The sequence below is a fragment of the Salmo trutta genome, chromosome 12 (genome assembly GCF_901001165.1).
Source record: "Salmo trutta chromosome 12, fSalTru1.1, whole genome shotgun sequence".
In the NCBI taxonomy this organism is placed as follows: Eukaryota; Metazoa; Chordata; class Actinopteri; order Salmoniformes; family Salmonidae; genus Salmo; species Salmo trutta.
Genome location: NC_042968.1, coordinates 59,515,711 through 59,540,975, shown reverse-complemented (window position 1 = coordinate 59,540,975; position 25,265 = coordinate 59,515,711). Strand labels below are relative to the sequence as shown.

At 44.6% G+C, this 25,265-nt stretch overlaps 1 protein-coding gene across 1 annotated transcript in view; it reads left to right on the top strand.

Moving 5' to 3' along the window:
* Positions 1-25,265, top strand: part of LOC115203875 (seizure 6-like protein) — a 66,367-nt gene that overhangs the window by 28,917 nt on the left and 12,185 nt on the right. Inside the window, exons 2-9 of the mRNA XM_029768948.1 lie at positions 8,681-9,172; positions 9,434-9,573; positions 12,459-12,654; positions 17,491-17,676; positions 17,859-18,030; positions 18,190-18,356; positions 18,475-18,669; positions 18,896-19,034. Coding sequence (XP_029624808.1) covers positions 8,681-9,172; positions 9,434-9,573; positions 12,459-12,654; positions 17,491-17,676; positions 17,859-18,030; positions 18,190-18,356; positions 18,475-18,669; positions 18,896-19,034 — 1,687 coding nt within the window. The remainder of the gene's footprint in view (positions 1-8,680; positions 9,173-9,433; positions 9,574-12,458; positions 12,655-17,490; positions 17,677-17,858; positions 18,031-18,189; positions 18,357-18,474; positions 18,670-18,895; positions 19,035-25,265) is intronic.

Below are 25,265 nucleotides of genomic sequence, written 5' to 3'. Positions count from 1 at the left end.
GGTTTGCACACATCTCAGGAGGGATTTTGTCCCACTCCTCTTTGCAGATCTTCTCCAAGTCATTAAGGTTTCGAGGCTGACGTTTGGCAACTCGAACCTTCAGCTCTTTCCACAGATTTTCTATGGGATTAAGGTCTGGAGACTGGCTAGGCCACTCCAGGACCTTAATGTGCTTCTTCTTGAGCCACTCCTTTGTTGCCTTGGCCGTGTGTTTTGGGTCATTGTCATGCTGGAATACCTATCCACGACCCATTTTCAATGCCCTGGCTGAGGGAAGGAGGTTCTCACCCAAGATTTGACGGTACATGGCCCCGTCCATCGTCCCTTTGATGCAGTGAAGTTGTCCTGTCCCCTTAGCAGAAAAACACCCACAAAGCATAACTTCAGACGGGCATGTATATGTGCTTTCTTGAGCAGGGGGGCCTTGCGGGCGCTGCAGGATTTCAGACCTTCACGGCGTAGTGTGTTACCAATTGTTTTCTTGGTGACTATGGTCCCAGCTGCCTTGAGATCATTGACAAGATCCTCCCGTGTAGTTCTGGGATGATTCCTCACCATTCTCATGATCATTGCAACTCCACGAGGTGAGATCTTGCATGGAGCCCCAGGCCGAGGGAGATTGACAGTTCTTTTGTGTTTCTTCCATTTGCGAATAATCGCACCAACTGTTGTCACCTTCTCACCAAGCTGCTTGGCAATGGTCTTGTAGCCCATTCCAGCCTTGTGTAGGTCTACAATCTTGTCCCTGACATCCTTTGAGAGCTCTTTGGTCTTGGCCATGGTGGAGAGTTTGGAATCTGATTGATTGATTGCTTCTGTGGACAGGTGTCTTTTATACAGGTAACAAACTGAGATTAGGAGCACTCCCTTTAAGAGTGTGCTCCTAATCTCAGCTCGTTACCTGTATAAAAGACACCTGGGAGCAAGGAATCTTTCTGATTGAGAAGGGGTTAAATACTTATTTCCCTCATTAAAATGCAAATCAATATATAACATTTTTGACATGCGTTTTTCTGGATTTTATTGTTATTATTCTGTCTCTCACTGTTCAAATAAACCTACCATTAAAATTATAGACTGATCATTTCTTTGTCAGTGGGCAAACATACAAAATCAGCAGGGGATCAAATACTTTTTTCCCTCACTGTGGTAGAATAGAAAGAAGAGGAGGAGGGAAGCAGAGAAGTGGAGAAGGTGGTCATCATGAAACCTATAGTACAACCATAGATAGAGAGAGGAAAGCAAGTGAGAGAGCGGAGGAGTGAATAACAAGCTATACATGGCCGTGTTGCTATTGAAAGAAACGGTTAGGATTCACCGAAGCCTGCTCTTTGGCTCCACTATAGCCTAGTTAGGGTCCTATATGCGTGTGTTTAAATGTGCGCACGCGAGAGAGATGTTCAGAAGTCATTGAAACTCTACTCACACTCCTGTCTCCCTCCAGTTACCAGTAGCATCAAGGAATGAGATTGAGGGAGAGAGAATAAAGGAAAGGAGGATATTGAGAGATGAATGGTGGGAGAAGGAGGGCGCGAGAGAGATGGGGGAAGTGTGGGGGGAGGAGACGAGAGAGGGGGGTGGGGGGGGACAGTAGCAAAGGGGCATTGGCAGAAGTAACAGACAGCTTCTCTCTAGGGACAGAAAGCCCTGTTCTGTTTTCACTGCTCTTAACGCACACACTTGTGCACAGTGAGCACACAAACATACACACACGTGCGTGCGTGTGCGTGTGTGTGATAGAACATGTATCACAGGTACATGGACTTCTTCCAGCCTAAAGCTGAGCAGGAAAACATGAATAAAATAACAGATCGATATTTCTCTTCACTGGCCACATTAATTGTGAATGGAGAGATCGAATGGAGGAGAGGAAGAGGGGAGGAAGAGGGGAGGAAGAATGCCTTTTAGCAAGTAGCTGAGGGTTTCCATGGGGATTGGACGTCAACATGGAGAATGTTCAAGAACCTTGCCATCAGATTGGGGAGCTAACACAAGTCTTCAGGTCTCAGGCGAGGTGACTCGTCTTGTGAGCGTGGTTTACCGAATCTTCTTTGTTAGACATGATTGAGTTGGGAGGCAGTTTGAAACAGTAGGCCAACACACATTACGTTGAAAGGGCTTATTAATCATCGCTAATAGTGCTTATTAATAACTTATGTGTTGCCCTTGAGATACATAGTTACACAACATTCTCTGTATAGAGAAGATCTGGGGGCAGAGAGAGAGGGAGGATGGGATGAAAGGAGAGGAGAGGTATGGACAGAGTACAGAGGAGGTATATAAATAGAGTGATAGAGGAGGGTGTGTGTGAGAGAGGAGAGAGAGCCCACAGATGATGCCATCTGTTCATAAGAGTTGGTCATGCCTGGGTGGAATAGCACCTGCTTCTAACACCACATACGACCCAGATGGGACTCTGTGCCTGGAACCCTGAACAATGGCATGAGGACGGTGTGAGTCAAGAACCAAAGGGCTTTAGAAGCAAGGGCTTTCGAACTTAGTGTGTGTTTGTTTAGTAGTTGAGTGCAATGTTCTCTCTATGCTGCAACTCCCCGGGACTGCTGCCCAGAAGAAATATCAGCCCGTGCAGAGAAGCATGAGATTGAACTTCCCTTAACTTTCTAGACTTTTCCCTGTTAATTAACACTATCAATGTCTCCCTTTACTGGGGAAATTGTTATTGGATCAACGCAATATTAGCCACTTTCAATGCAACATACCGAAACAAAACAAACTATGCAAGACTTTTGGGCTCCCGAGTGGTGCACCCGAGTGGTCTAAGTCGCTGCATCTCATTGCAAGAGGCGTCACTTGGTTCGAATCCAGGCTAAATCACATCCGGCTGTGATTGGGAGTCTCATAGGGTGGCGCACAATTGGCCCAGTGTCTTCCGTGTATGGCCATCATTGTAAATAAGAATTTGTTCTTAACTGACTTGCCTAGTTAAATAAAGGTTAAATAAACAAAAAAAATGTTTAAATGCAAAACTAACTGTGCAAGAGATTTTCTTGTAGGCAGAGCGCATCGTAGTATGATTCTGTTGCATTGACAGGCACGACTCAGACCAGTGCGCCATAACCAATCAGAGCTGCAGTAGGCCTATATGCAAATCGACCATTGCCATATATGGATTTGTGCCGTTCTCTTTGAACTGGACTGTTTTACAACATGAGCTGTCACGATTATTATGCGCTTGTTTTGAGATCAAAGTGAGAGCTGTAGCCACATTTGCTTACATTCTTTGCTAGTTAGTGAGTTATTATCCCAGTTATAGGTCATTTGTAGTCAGCAATGTGGGAGGGATTGTTTACAAGATCACCAAACGTGTACATTTCTAGCCAGTAGTGGAAAATGTACCCAATAGTCATACTTGAGTAAAAGTAAAGATACCTTCATAGAAAATGACTTGAGTAAAAGTGAGTCACCCAGTAAAATACTACTTGAGTAAAAAGTATTTGGTTTTAAATATACTTAAGTATCAAAAGTACATGTAATTGCTAAAATATACTTAAGTATCAAAAGTAAAAGTATAAATGATTTCATATTTCTTATATTAAGCAAATCAGATGGCACAATTTCCATGTTGTTTCAATTTACAGATAGCCAGGGGCACACTCCAACACTCAGACATACTTTACAGATGAATCATTTGTGTTTAGTGAGTCCACCAGATCAGAGGCAGTAGGGAAGACCAGGGACCATTTTCCTGTCCTGTATTCAAAATGTAACTAGTATTTTTGGGTGTCAGGGAAAATGTATGGAGTAAAAGTTATCAAAAATATAAATAGTAAAAGAAAGTACAGATACCCCCAAAAATGACTTAAGTAAAAATAGTTTAAAGTACTTCTTAAGTACTTTACCCCACTGTTTCTAGACATCTTTGAAAAGCAAGTCAGATAAAGAGATGTTTTTATGTCTTAAAGGGAAAGTGTTGTATTTTGAGACAGGCTTGAATAAACTAAGTAGCCAAAAGGCAGAGGGTAGCATAATTTGTCTGATTCTCTGTAATAATGGTATGGGAGTAATAATAAATTGTATTTTGGAAAGTGGTTTCTTGCATAAAACAACACAACAAAATATTCAGTCACCTCCTTGTCTCAAGGACAAATGGATCATCAGGTTAATATCAAGCCCTGCATGTTTTTTTTTCAAAAGTCTCATGGAATGTGAACCACACATTGGTTACTACAATAGGGTGAATGATAAAACCGCAATTTCCATGTTATAATGTTATGGGATGCATTTTCTCCATTGTTTTTCATGGTAGGCCACTCTGGTAGGCCTACATTATGATCAAATAGCCACAGTAGCCTACTTAAAACAGGTACAGTCTCGGTGTTCACAGTAAACGCGCTCTGGAAGTTGCACAGAATTTTCACAACGTTCAAGTTTGCGCTCAGCAGACCTGAAATGTGCTCAGTGCTCCCAAATAATTTGAGGGAACATTGGTTGTATGTGTGTGCGTGTGTCTATGTGTGTGTGTGTGTGTGTGTGTGTGTGTGTGTGTGTGTGTGTGTGTGTGTGTGTGTGTGTGTGTGTGTGTGTGTGTGTGTGTGTGTGTGTGTGCGTGTGTGCGCGCGCGTGCGTGCGTGCGTGCGTGCGTGCGGGGAGTTTGCTTCATCTGATGATCTGCTCTGAGGTTATTGCTGATTGGTAGGGTCGATGACTGCTCTACTTTAAATCAGTCCACCAGCCAACCCACAGCCAGACTCAAACATCCAATTACAGATAGCATCGACGTGTGTGTGTGTGTGTGTGTGTGTGTGTGTGTGTGTGTGTGTGTATGTAGCTGACGGTTATGAGAGTATGTTTCCGTGGCGTGTTGTCGTCGTAGCTAAGGAATGCTTTCATAGTTACGGTGGGTCCCAGGTTGCCAGTTTGGGGTCTGCAGATGTGTTCAGCTGTAGCCAGTCAGATCTCACAACAGCATCAATAAAAACAGACTAACAGATAGTATAATCAGCTGTCTACCTCTTCTCTACCCACACCGCCTCCTGTGTGTTCCTTTTGAGTTTTCGGAACCTTGGATGTCTTCATTGTGTTCCCACACATCATATAGACAGCTCTCTCTCTCTTCCTCCTTTTATCTCTCTCTCTCTCTCTCTCTCTCTCTCTCTCTCTCTCTCTCTCTCTCTCTCTCTCTCCCTCCTTTTATCTCCCTCTCTCTCTCTCTCTCTCTCTCTCTCTCTCTCTCTCTCCCTCCTTTTATCTCCCTCTCTCTCTCTCTCTCTCTCTCTCTCTCTCTCTCCCTCCTTTTATCTCCCTCTCTCTCTCTCTCTCTCTCTCTCTCCTCTCTCTCTCTCTCTCTCTCTCTCTCTCTCGCTCTCTCACACACACACACACAATTGTCCTTCCTCACTTCTTCTCTTCTTCATTGAGATGTTTGGCATCGTTAATGTTTCGGCACATAGTCACAAACACACACACACACGCACACACATGCGCGCACACACACACACACACACACACACACACACACACACACACACACAGCGATGTGTTGAACACTGTGTCAGGAACATGATAATGTGTTACTCAGCTCCACAAGGGTGTGAACTTGATATCTTGTGAGTGTGCGTGGGTGGGTGAATGTGTGTGTGTGTGTGTGTGTGTGTGAGAGAGAGAGAGAGAGTTAGTGAATGAGTGGTAGCGAGTCTGTGTGTTTCTAGGTTGCGTTTTTTTTAACGCATTTTAAAGGCAGCATTAGATCTTGTATTTAATTCTCTACAAACCAAATCTCTGAGGTACCGAATACTGACATCAGGATGTAAGAGAGGGAGGTGTTTCCATTCATCCCTGATCATCTCATCCGTTGTTGTGTTTTTTGGGGGGCTTTTCAGAGCATGCAGAATATAACGCCTTGGTAATACCAAAACATCCCTACTCTGAGGGAGTGAGTCATCACCGCCACAAAGACATTGGTTTAATAGTGTTTGTATCGCATTTTCATCATTCTTTTGTTGTTGTATAAAGAAAATTGGGTCTGTAAAATCCTCCTTATTGTCCTTGGTCATTCTATGAATACAGCACTACTTTTTCGACATGAACCACCGTGTTCCTGTGAGGAGGGTTTGGAGTTAGATGGTAGTGGTTCGGTCTGATCCACTTCTAGTCCTAAATACATGGGGCACTAGTGTTGGGTTGAGAGACACAGTCAATGTACACAGTGTGCACTGTAGTCACACGTTTACAATATAGATCTGTGAATGGATTCACAATATAAAGAGCTCAGCCGAGAAAATGGAATGTACTGTACCAAAACCCTTTTAGTGTTTAACCCAATGAGGAAGAAAAAAGTATATTTGTATCAGATCAGGCACAGCTGTTGTCCTGTATCATCCACATCTCCTCGTGAGTAGGATGCAAGTTGGTGGCTGATGAAGGTTCGATGGGTGGAGTTGACACTCTCTGCAGACGTTGAGTTGGTGGCTGATGAAGGTTCGATGGGTGGAGTTGACACTCTCTGCAGACGTTGAGTTGGTGGCTGATGAAGGTTCGATGGGTGGAGTTGACACTCTCTGCAGACGCAACCGACACTATCAAACTCCAAAGCTGTTTTCCTTATGTCACTGTGAGGATATGGGATTGTAGAAAGCAGCCTGTTCTGAGAGCAAGTGGTAAGTGGTCCAGTGTTTTGGAGGGGTTGGAGTGGAGGGGTTGCTGTTGTTTAGGCAGCAACACAGTGATACACTGGCCATGAAGGGCCTGACTGTGTGTGTGTGCAAGTGTATGCGTTGGTGTGCGTGTGTGTGTGTGTGCCTGCGGGCTTGTGTCCACTGTTCTGTCCTTTTTTAGTGCTGGGCACTTGGAGATGTTATTTTAGCATGCGTGGGAGCAGTGTGCCTGTCTCTGCTTTTTTTTAATGTTCTTCTCACTCTCCCTTTTTCATTCTCCCCCTTCTCTCTCTCTCTCTCTCTCTCTCTCTCTCTCTCCCTCTCCTTTCTCTCCCTCTCTCTCTCCCTCTCTCTCTCTCCCTTCTCTCTCTCTCTCTCTCTCTTTCTCTCCCTCTCCTTTCTCTCCCTTTCTCTCTCTCTCCCTCTCTCCCTTCTCTTTCTCTCCCTCCCCTTTCTCTCTCTCTCTCTCTCCCTCCCCCTTCTCTCTTTATCTCTCTCTCTCTCTCTCTCTCTCTCTCTCTCTCTCCCTTCTCTCTCTCTCTCTCCCCCTCTCCCTTCTCGCTCTCTCTCTCTCCTTTCTCTCTCTCTCTCTCTCCCTCCCCCCTTCTCTCTCTCTCTCTCTCTCTCTGTCTCCGCCATGCCTGACTGCCCACCCTGTCTCTCCTCGCCCAAAGAGTCTGTGGTCTGCCTGTGTGAATGTGTGTGTGCATGCAGGTGGTGTGTATGCATGTGGTGTGTGCGCGTGTGCGCGTGTGTGCATTCTGCCTGTTTGTGTGTGCAATAAAGAGCAGGTTATTGGGCTGGGCTGCTCGTCCTGGTGCCAGATCGCCCCAGTAGTCCTGATAACAGTGGAACAGGCAATATAACAGACAGTAGAACAAACAGTGGAACATACAGCAGAACAGGCAGTGGAACAGACAGTGGAACACACAGTAGAACAGAAAGTGGAACAGACAGTAGAACAGAAAGTGGAACAGACAGTGGAACACACAGTAGAACAGAAAGTGGAACAGACAGTGGAACACACAGTAGAACAGAGAGTGGAACAGACAGTGGAACAGACAGTGGAACATACAGTAGAACAGACAGTGGAACAGACAGTGGAACATACAGTAGAACAGACAGTGGAACAGACAGTGGAACACACAGTAGAACAGAAAGTGGAACATACAGTAGAACAGACAGTGGAACAGACAGTGGAACAGACAGTAGAACAGACAGTGGAACAGACAGTGGAACATACAGTAGAACAGAGAGTGGAACAGACAGTAGAACAGACAGTGGAACAGACAGTAGAACAGAGAGTGGAACATACAGTAGAACAGACAGTGGAACAGACCGTGGAACATACAGTAGAACAGAGAGTGGAACAGACAGTAGAACAGACAGTGGAACAGACAGTAGAACAGAGAGTGGAACAGACAGTAGAACAGACAGTGGAACATACAGTAGAACAGAAAGTGGAACAGACAGTGGAACAGACAGTAGAACAGAAAGTGGAACATACAGTAGAACAGACAGTAGAACAGACAGTGGAACACACAGTAGAACAGAAAGTGGAACAGACAGTGGAACACACAGTAGAACAGAAAGTGGAACACAGTGAACTGGACAGTTTCCTGCTCCAGAGAGGCCCTAACACAGCCACACTCTCCAGACATAGTCACTAGACACGCAGGAAAGAAAGGTTTTCAGGAGCTTCCCTTTGAGTTCCTCAGTCCTGCTGGTTTTTGCTTATCTGTGTAATGTTATACCAGGCTAAAACAGGTCCTAACACAGCCACACCACATTCAATAGACACACAGAGAAGAAAGGCTTTCTGGGAGCTCGGAGCTGTCTCTCTCTTTGCTCCAGCTTAAGCATGCACAGCAGGTCCTCCAGTTCCTCAGTCCCACTGGTTTGCATTTCTCACTGGAAACAGGACTGGCTGCAGGAGAGCCCTAACATATAATGAGTATAAAAATACAATTATTCTCAGTGCTAAAAGCAGCACTAGTGTAAAGACTATATGTCACCTGTAGTCTCGCTGTCTTTTACACTTTCTTTTTCTCTCTCTGTTTATCTAGGTGAAGTTGACTCCACACCTCCACCCTCCTCCCCCTCCCCCTCTCAAGCCGTAGGGGACACAGACTCATCCCGAGGGAGAAGTTCCGTGGTTGGGCTAGTGCCCGGGGCCGGGATGGGTGCCCCTGGTGATCTGCTCGAGTCATTCCTGGCCCAGAAGGATCGTCTCCTCTACCAGACAGGGGGGGTGGTCCTGCCCTCTGCTCAGCCCCAGGACCTGCTGCCTCTCCTGGGCAGAGGACTGAGCGTGAGGGGCCTGTCTGGAGGTCTCTCTCTGGATCAGCAGGGTCTGTTGAAGAGGATAGGATCCCTAATCTCACAGCCCCACGACAGTGGACCCCTCCTCCCGTCACAGCCCTCCCAATCCGACAACGACCCCATCCCCTCCTCCTCCCAGCCCGGGACACACACATCCACACACACACCGCTGGGACAGCGAGATGAGGTCACTGCTATCGTCATGGCGACCATGGCTGCAGACACACCTTCACCAGGTACATGTTGGAGAATGTTCTCAATGTTGGAGAACGCCTCGTCCTTTTTACAGAAAGCAGTTGTTTACCTTTCTCTGACTGAAGACATAGATGTGCTTATCTCACCAGCATCCTGGATTACGCTGTGAAAATAAATTGCTTTTCCAATATTTTTCCAGTATTGTTTGTCATCTCCACTCCTCACCTCCTCCTCTGTCCTCTCCTCTCCTCTCCTCTCATTCCCTCCTCCTCTCCTCCCCCTCTCCTAAACTATCTCTCCAGCTGTGTCTGGCTGTATGGTGAATTTCTCTGACCCAGAGGGATACATAGACTCTTCTGACGACCCCCCACTACCAGATGGAACATTTCTACACTGTACATACACTATCACTGTGTACACAGGCTATGGAGTCGAGCTACAGGTAAACAAACACCCACATTGACACACACAGGGTTCATATAGTCATGCGAAAAAAAACTGGTCGTGTTTTCCAGGCGTGGAAAAGTCATGGAAATTAATTTCATAATGTCTGTTAATGTCATTTATTTAGGCACAGTTTTTAAATATTTTATCAATCAAATAAAAATCAACATGTCAGCCAGGATCGGAATGAGACTAGCGCGTTCTGTGTTTGCGCGCATCACCAGCATGTGTACGAGACGAGTGGGCCTTTGCTCAAGGAGAGATGAGACAGTTTGGACATTGTAGCAGCAGGTACGCCTATAAAATATGATAGAGAACAGACTAATAACTAAGTAGACAATTCAAAACATACACTGTATATTGTATCCTCGAATTAACTGTTCAGCGATTATTAGCATGTATAAAAAAAAACTTCTACCGACGCTCCCGAATAAGGTCATACAAAGTTGATTTGCTTTTTGAATGATTAATTTAAATGATTCTTTTTGACGAAATGAACGATTCACTTTGCCATTGTATCAGTCGGGATTTGGTTAAATCGTGGTGAATCGAACCATGTGAATCAAAATAATCATTTGTGAATCAGTCATTTTAGGAGAAAACGTTAGATGTAGCGTTTTGGATTCTGTGCCTTCAAAACTCGTTTTGTGCATACTTCCAGTTGATTTGGCCATCTATTGTATCATTGCATCTCAATAGCCTGCAAAGTAAACACTACTATATTGAATCATTCATTCTATCGATTTATGACATTATTCTGGTGAGCAACTATTTATTTAGTCTTCTAGGGCAACATACAATGACAGCAGAGAAGCTTAATGCATCTAATTCTAGACAAGTTGACTAACAAATTGCCAAAAAAAATCTGGTAAATTTTACACAGAAATATAGCCTATCTAAATCAGGCAAAAAATGATCCTGCACCCTGTCAAAAAATAATTCTGCTGTCTCGGACTGTAGACTGCATACTCAGATTTTCACATGATCACATATCATTGGGTGCACGTGTTTGTGAGTGTGAATGTATGCAGGGTTCATACACATTGTGACAGATGGAAATTCATGACTTCTCCGTGACTTTTAACCACATTTCCATGATCAACAATCGGCTGTGTCTCTATGTATGTATCAAAAAGTACGCGTGGTATCGACACTGGGAGACTGCGCTTTGATCCCATGTACCATCTCCCGTCATTGTGTAAAGCAATGACGGAGAGTGTGTGCAGGCTTTTGATCAAGCCCTGCTAAAACACATCAGAGACAGTTTATCAAAGGTCTGGTTGAGCAGCTGATAAAAAAAAGTGGTTTGTTAGAGGGGGACTGGAATAAAAGCCTGCCCACCCATTAGCTCTCCTGGAGGACGGCTGACCACCCTTGATGTATAACATAGCAACAATACAACCAAGTCATTTTTATGCCTTTTGAAAAAATGTGCTCATTCATTATATCAAAGAGCGAACGGCTATGGAAGGCTACAAATATTTTTATTCAGCTGAAGCGAGCCCACAAATGTTCTTCTGGAAATGTACCTTTTCTAGTTTAGTCATACTGTATTTATCTTAGCTACCTTTATAGTTGACGTGGGTACATTTTTCTCTGTCATCTCTGCTTTTTTTTCGAGGAGCAAATACGTTTAAGGGACTGGGGATAAAATGCAATGACAAAAAAGACGGAAAAGATTTTCTGTGCAACATTTCCAAATGATATCAGTTTGACCGGTTGTAAGGAAATAGAAAGTTGTAAACGACCCAACGTGGTTCTGATAAGATTTCAGTTGGGCTTGGACCCATATTTGATGTGTTTGAAATGGTATCAGATTTTATGACGCTGATAAAGACAGCACCTCTACAGACGGTATCTAACTGACCATTCACATTCTCTCAAGATGATGAAAGAAATCCTATTTCTCCACTCCTGTTCCCGAGTAAAAATGTTGCCTACATTCGGTGTATAATTTCACTGCAAGAAATGCTTAATTCTGCAGGAATTAATAGTAATGCTTCAATCAGACCAACAGTGTATTTGCGTCAATACCGCGTAATAAATTCTGCAGTTAAACTTTTTTCATTATGTAATCCAACATTTTAGTGGATATGTGTGCAACAAAAATTCTACATTCACCTTCTGCAAGTATTTCTGTCAAGTCTCCGCATACAATTTGATGCATACGTTCGTTACGCCCAACGTATGCACCACACAGAAAGCACTGCAACTGACTCTGCAACGCAATGCTGCGAGGAAAACGCAGCGTTCCATTGGAAGTGAATGTACTTCTGGTGTACCAAAATATAATATATTGTCGGTCTGATCGAGGGGTGAGAGGTTACAGACCTACTTTCAGTGTTCAGATTTCAGTTTCCATTTAACAAATCCTCAAAATTCAAAAGGCACTCGCACATCTGAGCAATCTTGTTGCAGGTGCATGGCAACAGTTGAAACAGGATGAAGGAAAAAAGGAAACCGCACACTGCTCTTGATAGTATCACTGATATTTAATAAGCTTACGTATACACCTGGAAACCATGTGTTTGATGTTTTTGATACCATTCCACCTGTTCCTCTCCAGCCTTTACCTCGAGCACGTCCTCCCCAATTAAGGTGCCACCAACCTCCTGTGGCACACACCGATCTGTGTGGCAATAGTTGACTCTGTGGTGATCTCACTCTGACCCCTAGTGGTGTCTGCTGGAACAGCACCCTGTCCTCCACACAACACTGGGGCTGTTTAGAATATTAGAATATTTCTGTATCGTAGTAACATGGTTCATGAGATGTTAAACTCTCTCACACCGTCTTTCTCCACCCCCCCTCTCTCTTTCGCTCTCTCTCTTTCTCTCTCTCTGCCTCTCTCCTTCTCTCTCTCCCTCTGTCTCTCTCTCTCAGGTGAAGAGTGTGAATCTGTCAGAGGGAGAGCAGCTGTCAATCAGAGGGGTGGATGAGGGTGGGGCCTTGCTGGTTCTGGCCAATCACACGCTTCTGGTGGAGGGTCAGGTGATCCGCAGTCCGACCAATACCATCTCAGTATACTACCGCTCCTTGCCTGAGGGGACCATGGGCATGTTCCAGCTGCACTACCAGAGTGAGAACGCACGCGCACACACACACACACACACACACACACACACACACACACACACACACACACACACACACACACACACACACACACTCTTTCATGGTTTGAAATCAAAGCCTTCATTAAGTCCTCAGGTGCTGTTGATTCTCTGTCTACCTGATCTGTTAATTGCCTACCCACTTAATCTTGTTTTGTAATTAATTAGCGCTGTGATTGGATGTGTCATATCAATTAGCTGATTGGAACTCTGATTAATTGGTTTTCATCTCATCTCAGCCCTTTGATAGTGTAGTTGTGTGTGCACATGATTGTGTGGTTGTTTGTGTTTGTATGTGTCATCTGTAATGTCTCCCTTTCTCATCTCACCCCTGTGTACTCTCCGGCTGCAGTCAGAACGGCAGGGTAGCCTAGTGGTTAGAGCCTAGTGGTTAGAGTGTTGGACTAGTAACCGGAAGGTTGCTAGGTCAAATCCCTGAGCTGACAAGGTAAAAACTTGCCGTTCTGCCCCTGAACAAGGCAGTTAACCCACTGTTCCTAGGCCGTCATTGAAAATAAGAATTTGTTCTTAACTCACTTGCCTAGTTAAATAAAGGAAAAATAGATAAAAAGAGAGAGTGCACTTAAAAGACACGCCCTCAAATTAAGTGGACACTTCTGATGACGTCTGACGAGTATACACTTGCGAGGAAGGAAGGATTTTTAAATGGACCACCCTTGGCCGGAAATTCCTCGCTCCTTCATCCCACGATGACTGTGTTTTCAGCCACCAGTCGTTTGTGGGTGCTTTATATGCACTACAGTCAATTATGAGTGTGTCTACTTATATTAAATATATAATGATTAATATACGCCTACTGTATGATCACTAGCAAATTAATTAGCTAACTAACTGCCTAGCTGGAACTTCTGAAGAATGAAAATGTATTATTTCTACAATTTCCAAAAGATAACCAAACAAAAACACGACTAAAAACGAGGGCGTTGCAAACTTCCCTTGCTTGGCTAATCATTTGGACCTTCCTCCAGGATTCCCCCAAGGGCATAAGGCGAGGAGGGTAAGTAGACAAGGGTGTGTCTTTTATGAGTATGAACTGCAACCTCTGTGTCAGTTCAGATGTGACAGGGCTGGACAAATATGGTGGATAATAGTTCACTCGTTTACCATTGAAAAATAAATGGTCAATAAATGGTCTGCTTAACGGGGTAGTTCTCCCATAGATGCCAATGCAATAGCTTAGTTTGTTGACTGTAATGTAACCAGAAGAAATTAGGGAGTGGGGTGCCTTGCTTACTCCTGCGTCTCTGGATAGATGAAGTCAACGTGACATGAAAACCACCTGCCTTTCCTCTTCTCCTCTATCTATTATCCTGGCCTGTCCTCTATATATACTGCAAAAAATAAATAAAGGGAACACTAAAATAACACATCCTAGATCTGAATGAATGAAATAATCTTATTAAATACTTTTTTCTTTACATAGTTGAATGTGCTGACAACAAAATCACACAAAAATAATCAATGGAAATCCAATTTATCAACCCATGAAGGTCTGGATTTGGAGTCACACTCAAAATTAAAGTGGAAAACCACACTACAGGCTGATCCAACTTTGATGTAATGTCCTTAAAACTAGTCAAAATGAGACTCAGTAGTGTGTGTGGCCTCCACGTGCCTGTATGACCTCCCTACAACGCCTGGGCATGCTCCTGATGAGGTGGCGGATGGTCTCCTGAGGGATCTCCTCCCAGACCTGGACTAAAGCATCCGCCAACTCCTGGACAGTCTGTGGTGCAACGTGGCGTTGGTGGATGGAGCGAGACATGATGTCCCAGATGTGCTCAATTGGATTCAGGTCTGGGGAACGGGCGGGCCAGTCCATAGCATCAATGCCTTCCTCATGCAGGAACTGCTGACACACTCCAGCCACATGAGGTCTAGCATTGTCTTGCATTAAGAGGAACCCAGGGCCAACCGCACCAGCATATGGTCTCACAAGGGGTCTGAGGATCTCATCTCGGTACCTAATGGCAGTCAGGCTACCTCGGGCGAGCACATGGAGGGCTGTGCGGCCCCCCAAAGAAATGCCACCCCACACCATGACTGACCCACCGCCAAACCGGTCATGCTGGAGGATGTTGCAGGCAGCAGAACGTTCTCCACGGCGTCTCCAGACTCTGTCACGTCTGTCACGTGCTCAGTGTAAACCTGCTTTCATCTGTGAAGAGCACAGGGCGCCAGTGGCAAATTTGCCAATCTTGGTGTTCTCTGGCAAATGCCAAACGTCCTGCACGGTGTTGGGCTGTAAGCACAACCCCCACCTGTGGACGTCGGGCCCTCATACCACCCTCATGGAGTCTGTTTCTGACCGTTTGAGCAGATAAATGCACATTTGTGGCCTGCTGGAGGTCATTTTGCAGGGCTCTGGCAGTGCTCCTCCTGCTCCTCCTTGCACAAAGGCGGAGGTAGCGGTCCTGCTGCTGGGTTGTTGCCCTCCTACGGCCTCCTCCACGTCTCCTGATATACTGGCCTGTCTCCTGGTAGCGCCTCCATGCTCTGTACACTACGCTGACAGACACAGCAAACCTTCTTGCCACAGCTCGCATTGATGTGCCATCCTGGATGAGCTGCAATACCTGAGCCACGTGTGTGGGTTGTAGACTCCGTCTCATGCTACCACTAGAGTGAAAGCACCACCAGCATTCAAAAGTGACCAAAACATCAGCCAGGAAGCATAGGAACTGAGAAGTGGTCTGTGGTCCCCACCTGCAGAACCACTCCTTTATTGGGGGTGTCTTGCTTATTGCCTATAATTTCCACCTGTTGTCTATTCCATTTGCACAACAGCATGTGAAATTTATTGTCAATCAGTGTTGCTTCCTAAGTGGACAGTTTGATTTCACAGAAGTGTGATTGACTTGGAGTTACATTGTGTTGTTTAAGTGTTCCCTTTATTTTTTTGAGCAGTGTATTATCCTGTCATCTCCTCTATCTATTATCCTGGCCTGTCCTCTCCTCTATCTATTATCCTGGCCTGTCCTCTCCTCTATCTATTATCCTGGCCGGTCCTCTCCTCTATATATTATCCTGGCCTGTCCTCTATATATTATCCTGTCATCTCCTCTATCTATTATCCGGGCCTGTCCTCTCCTCTATATATTATCCTGGCCTGTCCTCTATATATTATCCTGGCCTGTCCTCTCCTCTATCTATTATCCTGGCCTGTCCTCTATATATTATCCTGTCATCTCCTATCTATTATCCTGGCCTGTCCTCTCCTCTATCTATTATCCTGGCCTGTCCTCTCCTCTATCTATTATCCTGGCCTGTCCTCTCTATCTATTATCCTGGCCTGTCCTCTATCTATTATCCTGGCCTGTCCTCTCCTCTATATATTATCCTGGCCTGGCCTGTCCTCTCCTCTATATATTATCCTGGCCTGTCCTCTATATATTATCCTGTCATCTCCTCTATCTATTATCCTGGCCTGTCCTCTATATATTATCCTGTCATCTCCTCTATCTATTATCCTGGCCTGTCCTCTCCTCTATCTATTATCCTGGCCTGTCCTCTATATATTATCCTGTCATCTCCTCTATCTATTATCCTGGCCTGTCCTCTCCTCTATCTATTATCCTGGCCTGTCCTCTCCTCTATCTATTATCCTGGCCTGTCCTCTCCTCTATCTATTATCCTGGCCTGTCCTCTCCTCTATCTATTATCCTGGCCTGTCCTCTATATATTATCCTGTCCTCTCCTCTATCTATTATCCTGGCCTGTCCTCTCCTCTATATATTATCCTGCCCTCTCCTCTATATATTATCCTGTCATCTCCTCTTTCTATTATCCTGTCATCTCCTCTATCTATTATCCTGGCTTGTCCTCTCCTCTATCTATTATCCTGGCCTGTCCTCTATATATTATCCTGTCCTCTCCTCTATCTATTATCCTGGCCTGTCCTCTCCTCTATATATTATCCTGCCCTCTCCTCTATATATTATCCTGTCATCTCCTCTTTCTATTATCCTGTCATCTCCTCTATCTATTATCCTGGCTTGTCCTCTCCTCTATCTATTATCCTGTCCTCTCCTCTATATATTATCCTGTCATCTCCTCTTTCTATTATCCTGGCCTGTCCTCTCCTCTATCTATTATCCTGGCCTGTCCTCTATATATTATCCTGCCCTCTCCTCTATATATTATCCTGTCCTCTCCTCTATCTATTATCCTGGCCTGTCCTCTATATATTATCCTGTCCTCTCCTCTATCTATTATCCCGTCCTCTCCTCTCCTCTATCTATTATCCTGTCCTCTATCTATTATTCTGCCTGTCCTCTCCTCTATCTATTATCCAGTTCTCTTCTCTATCTATTATCCTGGCCTGTCCTGGCCTGTCCTGTCCTCTCCTCTGTCTATTATCCTGGCCTGTCCTGTCTTCTCCTCTATCTATTATCCTGGCCCGTCCTGTCCTCTATCTGTTATTCGGGCCTGTCCTCTATCTATTATCCTGGCCTGTCCTGTCTTCTCCTCTAGCTATTATCCTGGCCTGTCCTGTCTTCTCCTCTATCTATTATCATGGCCCGTCCTGTCCTCTCCTCTATCTATTATTCTGGCCTGTCCTCTCCTATCTATTATCCTGTCCTCTCCTCTATCTATTATTCTGCCCTGTCCTCTCCTTTATCTTTATTCTGGCCTGTCCAGTCATCTCAGATCAAATTAGAACAGGAAGCCAACTGTGGAACAGAATAGCATAAAATATAATGGGAGAGAATGACAGAATGGAAATCTCTGTCTCTCCCTCTCTCATTCTCCCCTCCTCCCTGCCCCTCTCCCCCTGACAGTATTCCGTCTGAGCTGTGCCCTGCCGAGAAGGCCTCATTTTGGTGAGGTGTCAGTGCTGGATCTGCTGCCAGGGGGCACTGCCCGCTTCCACTGCCACATGGGCTACCACCTGCAGGGGGCAGTGGCGCTCACCTGCCTCAATGCATCTCTGCCTGTCTGGAGCAGCAAGGAGCCCAGCTGTAGAGGTAGGGAGGAGAGGGAGAGACACATGCACATGCAGGGACACACACATACATATTCACACACACAGGGACACACACACATCTCAATACCATGCTGCTGTCTGGAGCAACAACATGCCCAGCTGCAGAGCTGGGGAGACACAAACACACACACACATATAATCATCACCTCTCTCCCTCCATAGCACTATGTGGGGGCTCAGTGAAGAATGCTACAGTAGGGAGGGTCCTGTCTCCCTCTCCCCGCCTGGGGCCCGATGCCACCCAGGACCGTTCCTGCTCCTGGTCCATGGAGGCCCCCACAGCACAGAGACTACACCTGCACTTGGAGAGACTGGCCCTTGGACCCACCGAAAGGTCAGAGAGAGAGGGAATGTGTTTGAGCTTTGAATGTGTAACCTATAATTGTGCTGTAATCAACTTTTGAAATGGATCAAATCTTCAAGTGGTTTATAGGTCTGCATATCACAATAATCTGGGAACCATAAAATGTTCCAATGAAATTTCTCCCCCCAGACTTGTGTTATGGAGCGGTCTGGACGCTGGGTCTGTGGTGCTGTTTGACTCGGGGCGGGGTGGTCCAATACCGTTTGAAGGGGTGATCAGTGAGGGTCCAGCAGTCAGGGTACAGTTCATCACTGACCAACCTAACCACAATACAGGCTTCAACATCCGCTATGAGGGTAAGAGCACACACATTTCATCATATTTTCGAACCTTTCTGTCTAACCTCCTCTCTGCTCTCTCTTTTCCCTCTCCCGTCTCTCTCTCCCGTCTCTCTCTCTCTCTCTCTCTCTGCAGCGTTTAAGCGTGGTCATTGTTATGAGCCCTACCTGCAGAATGGGAACTTCAGCACCACTGACCAGGCCTACGGTGTTGGCGCTGTGGTGCAGTTCAGCTGTGATACTGGTCACTCTCTGGAGCAGGGGCCGCCAGTCATAGAGTGTATCAACGCCAGAGATCCCTACTGGAATGACACGGAACCACTCTGCAAAGGTGTGTGTGTGTGTGTGCTGTATATTTGTGTGTCTGTGTAGACTTCTGAAAATCCTATGGTAGCATTTTCTTTCACATTGAGAGAGTTCTGATATCAAGCTGTGAGGCATTCATCTTTAATGATACAATTTGACAACACAGAGTTTAATGTGAAAACATCCAGTTCCTTTAATTTTTTTTTTTAAATTGGGATATCCCCCCTCCTCTCCTCTCCCTCTGTCTCCAGCCCTGTGTGGTGGGGACCTAGCAGGTCCTGGGGGTGTGATCCTGTCTCCCAACTGGCCCGAGTGGTACGGAGAGGGAGAGGACTGCAGCTGGAGGATACACGTAGGGGAGGACAAATGCGTGCTGCTCGACGTACAGCTGTGAGATATATATATATATATACACACACACACACACACACACACACACACACACACACACACACACACACATTAAGATTAGTTCCAACCAAAATGTGACTTTTAACCCCTCCAAAAGACATACACACTAGAGGTCTTCACGGATCCACCTGTACCCGAATACCGAGACCCAGATCCAGAGTTCTAAATAATGTCACGGGTCTGGGTCGGATCCGATATGATCGCCACGGGTATCGGGTAGGCCTATGTGTCTTTTTAAATGACTTGTCCGGAAGGATCCATACAGATCCGAACGCGACTGCTGCAGAAGAGAGATAAACTGGATAATTTTATGCTGCTGCTCTTGCTTTTCATGAGAGTGGCGCGTATAGCTTGTTGTTGTTGTTAGCCAATCATAAGTCATCAAGGCGGCAATAGGCTACAGTAATAGAGCCTCCTAGTTGGGCAAAAGTGAAGAAATATCTAATCAATGGGAAGATGGAATTAAAATGATGGTATGAAAAGTTAAATGAGAAGCTACAACAACCAAGAGCCAAAAGGTAGGCTGCTACTTCATATTCTGAATGGAGTTGTTGTTGTTTGTAGGCTAACTGTGTAGGACGAGAAAGCGCACGCAGCCTAAATTAGCCTAGCTTAACTAACTTCTCCTGGTTTGATGCAGCTACTATAGCTCGTGTCAGCTTGGTTGCTGTCTTTCGTCTCTTCCTCCCTCCTCCCTGTTCCCGTGCCACTGGCTCACACTCACAGTTGCCTAAACACACAGCACGGCCCCAGCTAGAGCGTCACCTCTCTCTACCTCTCCCTCGCACTTTATCTGCTCCGGTTAATAAAGTCGCTTCAAAATTGACTTTTCTGCTGCTTCCCTAACTCAGACCGGGTCTGGATCCGACCAAGTCTATGCGGAATGGGTCTAGTTGTCCTCGGATCCATTCGGAACGGGTCTCTCTATATATTAAGAAATATATATTTATGCATATCGGGTCGGATGGGAAAGCTCTATGACCATGTCTAAAGGACATAGAGGTTTGGGGGGCTGCCACACTGGACTCTGTTGTTGTGGGGGAGGTTTAAGTGCCTTGTTTAAGGGTATAACTGCAGGCAATGGCATCTAGTATTTTATATGTCCGGCCAGATTTTTCTGATTGGGACCTGGGATTTGAGCTGGCGACCCTCCGGTCACTGGTTCGCCTCTACAACCACTAGGCTACCTGCCTGCCACATACAAACTGACACACACACATACATACACACACCTGTCAGATTTCTGATGGTAATAGGTTGTTAAAGTAGCCCGATGTTACTCATCACCTAGCCTCTGAGGTCATCAAGCTCCCAGCATTCCATCTGACTCATCCAGCGTTTCAGTCTCTGACACGTCACCCCATTACCTCACACGTGAGTCAGTGGTGATTTTGTTTTGAGTGACAATCTTGGCGAGGCAAACTCAACACATTTTTTTTTTAGATGGATGCGGGTGAAGCCACTACACATCACTAAACAATACGTTAAATGTTAGGGCCTACTTAAAGCTGTCCCTGCGGCTGAGCTTTCTTTTCAGCAGCATGGAGCGAATCCTTACCACGGTTACACCTGGCTATCAGCGGAGACTCGTCTGGCAGCGAAACAGTTCATTCAGTCTCATTTACTGCCTTTTTGAAGAAGAAAAAAAACTGCTGAAACGGCTGACTTTCTTAAATAAATAAGGTTTCTACTGACTCCTTGTGGATTTGTGTAACTCGATAAGAACCGCATTGTCCTTAAATAATAACGAATATCAACATGACTTTTGAACCATACACAAACATGATTCCATTTATGTTCAGTAAATTCATCATGTTAGTTCTCATATCGTTAACACTTAGCTCGAAGTATAAGAAAGTGCACGTGGTTCGTTCTGCGTTGTGTACTTTTGATTAGGACACTGCCACAACTGGAGGTCTGCTGGTTGGATGATTTTTTATTTGCCCTGCACACGAAGAGACAACACACAATATGTTAGCCCTTGGCGCAGTCACAGCTCTCAGGCACCTTGCTATGCCGAAGGTCAGGCAAAAGAGAACCGTAAGGGGGTACGGAAATACAGATAACCCGCGATGGGCCAAACCAAAATATACAAAACTTTTACAATCACGTGTATGTACAATATAGATATGAAAAAGTGTTTGTACACCAAAAACTAACATTAGCTATGCAGCTGTAATTATATTTAAAAAAAAACACTGAATTATTATTATTATTATTATTATGAAATTATTAACATCCCCTCTTGACTTGGCCTATTTGAATTGGTCCTTGTGTGCGATTTGGTGCATAATCTAAGGGAACAACGTCACACTGCTACACATGCAAATCAGCTGCGACGGGGTATGCCTTAGTTCAGCACATTCGAAATGGACAGCGACAGAAATTCAGATAGACGTTGGTACAGATATATTCAGCAAGATGTTGAGGCCTTAACTTTACTCTTAATCAAGTCACTACAGAGAAAGAAAGTGAGGGGGCGCGGATTCAGCGGTTATGTGGTCTGAAAAGGAAGGAAAATACAATCACAAAGATCCACTTATAGACATTACTACTGACGCACAGACAGCGCAATATGAACTGGAATTACATGGGTCTATTACTGAACTTTTTGTTGAATACAAATGTTTAAATGTGAAGAGACGGTCACTGGTAAACATGGTTACAGACCCAACAACATTATATAGTATCCCCTCCTTTTGGAGAAAAGCACGAGCTCTTTATAAAACGCAAAGTAAGCAAAACAATTAAATACATAATTCTAACATTGCCTAAAATGATGAATAAGATCCTAATGAGAGAGACCTATATACTGTAAGCAATATAACAATTGAGATGTACAAACTATGGCATAAGGGAGAGATGAGTGGATAAGAGGCAAGCTGCAATTTCGTCATGAGCGGGCTGAGATGGACGTAGCCTATATGCCTATTCGTTTAGCCACCCAATTTAATGCGTGCTATAATTCGGGCGAGCACGTACCTATTCTCGTCTGTTTGTTGGTTGTGAAGGTCATGGCTGTCCTATATGCTTTGTCTAGCTGAGTCACAACGTTTGATTTCCCCAGTACTCTACGTTTAACAGCGTTGTCTATATGTGATGCACAATTCTCGTGTTTTTGAGACCCTTTTAGACAGATGTTTTAAATCCGCAGTCAAATGTCCTAGTGGCCTCATGGGTGGAATGTTATAAATACACCTTTATAGATTCATTATTTTTACACAGAAAATCCAGTGTTTCTGTGTCAAGCTGTTTTGTTATATTTCAGTCTTCTGTGATGTACAGTACCAGTCAAAAGTTTGGATGCGCCGACTCATTCCAGGGTTTTTCTTTGTTTTACTACATTGTAGAATAATAGTGAAGACATCAAAACTATGAAATAACACATATGGAATCATGTACTAACCAAAAAAAGTGTTAAACAAATCGAAATATATTTTATATGAGATTCTTCAAAGTAGCCACCCTTTGCCTTGATGACAGCTTTGCACAGTCTTGGCATTCTCTCAACCAGCTTCACCTGGAATGCTTTTCTAACAGTCTTGAAGGAGTTCCCACATATGCGGAGCACTTGTTGGCTGCTTTTCCTTCACTCTGCGGTCCAATTCATCCCAAACCATCTCAATTGGGTTAAGGCAGCCCTTCTCAAATAGTGGGGCGCGCCCCCCCTGGGGGGGCTCGGAGCGATGCCAGGGGGGGCGCGTGTGACCCTGGGGAACATGCTTTTTTTGCAGCAGCAGCCGGGAGTAGGTTTTTTTTGCACCGAACAAGAGCACACAGCACAGAGCAGGAGATATGAAGTGCAGATAACAAACCCTTAAGAGACACCATGGAAAAATATTTAACAGGGATGAAAAGAAAGGCGGAGAGAGACGGAGATAATGAGACAAACGTAAGTCTCCCGAAAGCTAAGATGAGGAAATATGACGACGCGTACCCCACTCCATAGCAGAGGAGCTGATACTGCCTGCAGCATTAGACATGGTCTCTGTCATGCTGGATGACGCAAGTGCTGCAAAAATAAAAACTATCCCTCTGTCCAATGACACTGTCGCCAGACGTATAAATGACATTGCTAACGATCTTAAAGAACAGCTGGTAGATAAACTCAAAGACAAACGTTTTGCCTTACAGTTCGATGAAGCAACTGACAGCAACAAAGACTGTTTGTTGATCGCTTATGTACGTTTTGACATGACAAACTCCCTGTGTGAGGATCTACTTTTTTGTAAATATGTCAGAGACAGCCACAGCTGAAGAGCTATTCAAAATGCTGGACTGCTTCCTGACTGAGAATGGGCTAAAGTGGGAGAACTGCATTGGTGTTTGCAGTGATGGTGCACAGACCATGGCAGGGATGAGAAAAGGACTTCAGGCACTCATCAAGAAGGCCTCACCTAATGCTGAGTGGACACACTGTGTTATACACAGAGAAGCACTGGCATTAAGGCACCTTTCCTCTGAATTAAGTGAGGTTATGACTGACATTGTAGGTGTAGTCAATTTTATAAAGACCAGACCACTAAAAACAAGAGTCTTCTCTGCTATCTGTGAGGAGATTGGAGCTGAACATCAAGCTGTGCTGTTTCACAGTGAAGCAAGGTGGCTGTCACGAGGAAAAGTCTTGTCTCGTGTTTTTGAGCTCAGAGAGCAGATAAGAATGTTTTCGGAGCAGGAGCACAAGTATGACCTCGCAGAAAAATTTTGTGATGAGAACTTCCTGGCAAAACTGGCCTATCTGAGTGACATATTTGGAAAGCTAAATGAACTAAATCTACAGCTTCAAGGGAAAGATAAACACCTCCCTCAGGTCACAGACAAGATCAGCTCTTTCACTCGAAAGCTTGCAATGTGGGGCAGGCGACTTGATGAAGGAAATACTGATTCATTCGAGAACCTGCATGAATTTGTTGACACTACTGACTATGATGCCACCTCAGTGATTCCATATATTAAGGAGCATATTTCATCACTGATGGGATTCTTTAAAAAGTACTTCCCTGAAAACAGTTCCCAATATGACTGGGTGAGAGATCCTTTCAATGCACCAGCTCCAACTGGTTTCAGCTCTACAGAGGAGGACCAGTTCATTGATATGACGTCTTGACTCCACATTGAGACTGAGGTTCACATCACAGACACTGAGTGAATTATGGCTGAGTGTAGAGAGGCAGTATCCACTCTTAGGGCAGAGGGCCATGGGCATTCTTCTTCCTTTTGCAACATCTTATCTTTGTGAGACTGGTTTCTCTGCTGTTGCTGCACTGAAGACCAAGTACAGGTCCCAGCTAAACATTGAGCGGGAGCTGAGAGTTGCAGTGTCATGCTTCAAACCCTGCTTCAAAAAGCTGTGCTCTGCAAAACATGCTCATTGTAGCCATTAATCCTGACTTCCTCATTTAGATTTTTTAAATCAGCACAATTTTTTTATTCATTTTTGTTTTATAGGTCAAAGTGTTTCATATATTGTGCTCCTGAGTTAATGTTGCTGATCAATTTGAATGTATTATTATTTATTGATTATATTTTATTTTATTTTTCAGTATCAAATGGTCAAAAAAAATTTACAGTTTAAATAAGGGTTGAATTTATTTTGACATTTCAGGCAAATTTATGCACTAAGTCTTTTCTGTTACAGACTAAAAAACAATGTTAATAAATTTATTCTTTGTTGTAAGTTGATCTATATTTCTTTCTTTTTTCTTTTTTTGTTTTCTTTAATGTTAAAAAGGATACAATGTTATGCAGAGGTGTACTTATAACAATTTTATAGACAAATTATACTATTTACAGTCGCGGCGGAGAGTTGGGGGGCGCAAAATGTTTACTTCTTCCTAGGGGGGGCGTAACAGAAAATAATTGAAAAGCACTTGGTTAAGGTCGGGTGGCTGCGAAGGCCAGGTCATCTGATGCAGCACTCCATCACTCTCCTTCTTGGTCAAATAGCCCATACACAGCCTGGAGGTGTTGGGTCATTGTCCTGTTGAAAAACAAATGATAGTCCCACTAAGTGCAAACCAGATGGAATGGCGTATCGCTGCAGAATGCTGTGGTAGCCATGCTGGTTAAGTGTTCCTTGAATTCTAAATAAATCACTGGCAATGTCACCAGCAAAGCACCCCCACACCATCATACCTCCTCTTCCATGCTTCACAGTGGGAACCACACATGCAGATATAATCTGTTTACTTACTCTGCGTCTCACAAAGA